Source organism: Phyllobates terribilis, unplaced genomic scaffold (assembly GCF_046119375.1).
Source record: "Phyllobates terribilis strain yellow unplaced genomic scaffold, ASM4611937v1 Scaffold_3__8_contigs__length_932513732, whole genome shotgun sequence".
NCBI classification, from domain to species: Eukaryota; Metazoa; Chordata; class Amphibia; order Anura; family Dendrobatidae; genus Phyllobates; species Phyllobates terribilis.
The window spans coordinates 725,587,111-725,591,342 of record NW_027362763.1 but is presented as its reverse complement, the minus strand read 5'-3'; the positions used below and the strand labels follow the sequence as shown (position 1 = coordinate 725,591,342).

General features: G+C 39.7%; 1 protein-coding gene across 4 annotated transcripts in view; it reads right to left on the bottom strand.

Moving 5' to 3' along the window:
- The window catches only part of TTC7A (tetratricopeptide repeat domain 7A), a 486,038-nt gene that overhangs the window by 182,597 nt on the left and 299,209 nt on the right, over window positions 1-4,232 (bottom strand). For all 4 annotated transcript variants that reach the window (XM_073672075.1, XM_073672077.1, XM_073672079.1 and 1 more), the window contains one exon: window positions 684-741. In XM_073672075.1, coding sequence (XP_073528176.1) covers window positions 684-741 — 58 coding nt within the window. The remainder of the gene's footprint in view (window positions 1-683; window positions 742-4,232) is intronic.

Sequence of the window (4,232 nt, the reverse complement as noted above, 5' to 3'; positions counted from 1 at the left end):
ATTTCTCTTTTGTTCATTCACTTTACATTTTGTTCATTGATAAAGGTAAACCATTAACACTTCTTTTTTTGAAAGCGTTCTCACATTGCATTTTTTCCAGACATGCCTAAAACTATTGCACAGTAATGTATTTATGGCAAGTGACAGATCCTCTTTAAAGGGATAGGTGATAATTGTTTATTATGGGACAACCCTTTTAAAGATTGCAGATCACCTTGGACACTGCTGAGAAAAATAACCACTTACTTTACATTTTGTCTATAGCTGAAAGCTTTGAATGAGATCAACCGGCAGTAACAATGAACCCCCAAAACTGTCATAAATAGGGGCAGGAGCCAAAATACTATATTTTACCTACCAATATATAGGTTATAATGAAGCTATTTCTCCGGTCAATATAATCAGCACAGAGACTGGAAAATGGTCCTTATTTAGTAGAGATGTATCCTCCCTGAGATAATAAAAATGCATTTAGCAATTTTTTGTCTCTGGTTCCACTTCAATGAAAGAAGTTTAATTTATTTTTTTTTCCGGTGTTTGGTTAAGTCCGATAAGTCCCCGACTGCAGAGAGGTCTGATTATGTAGTTTAATTTCAGGAGTCCAATATTATGACGTTAATGCCATGCTTACTTTCAGCTCCACAAAACGAGCGTGATTAAAGACCATGTAATAATTATTTTACCTTTGTAGCGCCTGCAGAGCTTTCTTACTCCAATCATCCTGAGTGCTTTTCTGAACAGCTACAAAGAAAAAAAAAAAAGACAGATTTCTCCGGTGGTCAGCTAAACACAATAAATTCTCACCAGGCAAAGAAAAGAATTAAAAGTTATGGAGACACTAATTCAGCGGCTAAGTATTTATCTTGTAGGAGTGCGGAGTATAAACAGGCAGACACGGTTTATACACGGTGAGTTATAATGTTAGGCCCATGCCAGATACACAAGGGGAATTCTTTCTTTAAGGAATGTGAACCTGTTACGGCCATAAATGATGACTTTGCACATTGGTAAAATGCTCCAGGATCCAGGCTATGCTACAATAATAATAATAATAATAATAATAATAATAATAATAAAAACAGGTTGAGGGCCACATAGGGTGCTATAAAGAGGTGGCCCAATTGATTGTAACGATAAAGGACATGTTTTTGTGGCCCTTTATCATGTGCAGTATTTTTCAATTGCCGGCAGATGATGGACAGGTCTGGTCACATGCTCCTCCATTAGTAACCATTGTTGAGGACTCTGCCATCTGTAAGGAAGGATGCACTAATGTATGTATAGCTGCAATCAAAATTGTTCAACCGCAATTGCAAATTAGGTTTATTGACAAAGTATACAAACTTTTTGCTGTTTGCAATAAACCAAGCAAACAAGAAGAATTTAAATAGCTCAACACAACTAAAATAACAAGTGGTTTCTCCAAATTCCAACTTTACTGATTACTGCAGTCTCAGATTTATACAAAATCTTCATAATAAGTTTCTTTACTACTTAGTAGAACCTCTCTGGCTGTTATGACATGCTGCCCCTCTGGCTGTTATGCCCTGCTGCCCCTCTAGATGTGGTTTCTTCAAATTTAGCACAAAATGCCTACTTTTACCAACTACTGCAGTCTCAGATTTATTCAACACCTTCAAGACAAGTGTCTTTAGTACTCATTTGAACCCATCGTGCTGTTATGACTTGCTGCCTCTTTGAATGGTATGACCTGCTGTCCCTCTGGCTGTTATGAACTGCTATATACCTGATACATAGCCGGACACCAGCTTCTGGCAGCATAACTGAGGAATCTTGGGCAGTTCCTCATGGGCTCACAAAAATTCTGACTTCAACACATTTGTTAAGAAAAAAAATGTAGGAAGCCACAAACATGACTAGCTGTCATTCAGGAACTTTGATTATGAAGGCATACAAATCATATAGCGCATCTTTTTTCAGATATAAGCCCAACCGTGCTTCCACTTCTAATTACCATGTTCACACCTCCTAAACATAGGGAAGTAGTCAAATCTGTGCCCCCCGAGTGCCTAGATGCTAGTGGTACTCAGAATGGTTTCAAGTGCTAGAACAATAGCAGACTGGTGCCAACTTGTAAGTTGGCACCATAACAATCGGATCCACCAGGAACTGTCCAGACCATTGCGCGACCACAAGTGGTTACTGAACAAAGGTAAGCTCCATAGCAGGTGAACCCAGAAGAGACAGGAATCGATACCTACAGAGGTGTCCAGCATCGTGATGTTGGCCACAAAATTAAAGACAAGTCACATTGGCTGGCAGACAGATGCTGGGGGAACTGTAGGAGGTAACTTTGCATTTGCATCTGGTGCTGGCATTTAACAATAAAGTTTAAAGGAGTTCTCCAACTTTCAAAAAAAGGAATAAAAAAAAAACGCTGCAAATGTTTTAAAACAAAAAGAATATAAACCAATTATCCCTCTACTTCCACTGTGATCCAGCACTGATGTTTCATTGGTCATTCCAGGTTTTCTTTACAAGCCACTAACAAGTTGCGAGCCGTATATTACTGGCTGTGACCACTAAGGCCACGGATTGTCTGCTGCGAGCACATGCTGGCCACAAAGACTGGGGGGACAAGAAGGGCACCAGCGCTGGGTTGCTATTGTAAATAAGAGATTATTAGTGTTTCCTTTTTTTTGTTTTCTAACTTTTGCAGCTTTTTTTTTATTTATATAAGTTGAATAACCCATTTAACAGCTTTACCTTCATGGTGTGCTGTATTTTGACCACTGGGTCAGGTTTCTGCCTAAATCCTGATAAAACGGTATTCACATGGAACCTCTGATGGAGTCATTGAGTATAATAAGTGTGACAGAGTCACTGGTATTACATGCGAGGGGAGGTATGTGTCACTCAGGATGCTATCCTGTGTGAACGGAGACCTACTGAATTTCTGCCAGCATGTTATATGCTGGGGGTTAACTCTTTTAAAGGGTGTGGTTTTATGGGAAAGACGTAGAGCTGGGAGGGAGGTCATTCCCCATACCTCCACCTCAGGGTGTGGCTGAGCAAGCTTTAAATGTTCAGTCCTGTTTTTTTTTCTCTGTGTTTTGTTTGGAGACGCAAGGTCTCCAGACTGGACAGCCATAGCTCAGGAAGAAGCTGGAGGCTGGACATAACCTGTGTGGGCGAACCGCACACACGCATATGGACTGTGCTATCGTTTATCTTTTGTTTTGTTGCTTTGCCAATAAGGCCATGTTTATCTTTTCTGGAGTTGTAGGGCTTTATGCCATATAATAAAGCCTGCAGAGAAAACCCAGTTCCTGAGTCTACTTCCGGAAGCAGCTGAGCGAGTCGTCCTACCACATAAGGCAGGCAAAGTCTCTTTGGCTTGAGCTTTGTTCTTTTTTAGTCTACCATGCATTTGTGTCTGCTTAAAAAAGGTGGACACCGCCAAAATGCAGGCCAGATAATGTAGAAAGTGACTTACCCTCCCTGAATGGTTCCCTCAGGGGTTTCATCTGAATCCCATTTTTTGGGGATTTGGACGGTAACCCTAATACAAGCGCTCAACATAGAGCACAGTATTAATGTGAACCAGGCCTTATTTCCATCTGGAACATTTAGAGCATATCCATGCCACATGCCATGATTGTCTATTTGATTCTACCCCTGAGGAAGCCACTGAGTGGGTGGCGATACACGTGGGGCTCTTCCTCATCCCTATTTTTGCCTCATCCATGACACAGCCTGATATAATTTTAGATTAATACAATGGTATTGTATCAATGACTGCGACTGTATGTATGTTCATATGTTACCTATGTTCTATTTTATCACATATAGTTGAATTATTTGCTATATTTACATGGAAAGTGTTGCACATTCATCCACCCCGGTCAGTGATCGATTGTATTTCACTACCTCCATCTTCTGGATTTACCAGAGAGTAGATTTTCTTGCAGATCCATCCATTTAAAAGATAGTATTGATATATTTAGGGTCTGGGATACCTTACATTGTAAGGCAATTATGGTGGAAATGTAATACTCTTATTTCTTTGATGTTTTTTCCTGTCTGTGGAATATACTGAGGGGCAGATGAGGTTAAGCGATTGCTTTATTTTAGCACGCTTATACTAGAATGTATTCAGCCCTTTTGGCTTTTTAAACGTTTTAATCATGTCTTTAGGTGTTCTCTTTTTTTGAATAAAATAAAATGTATATGGTGATCCCAACAAGTTTCTACATACTACTACTTTTTTC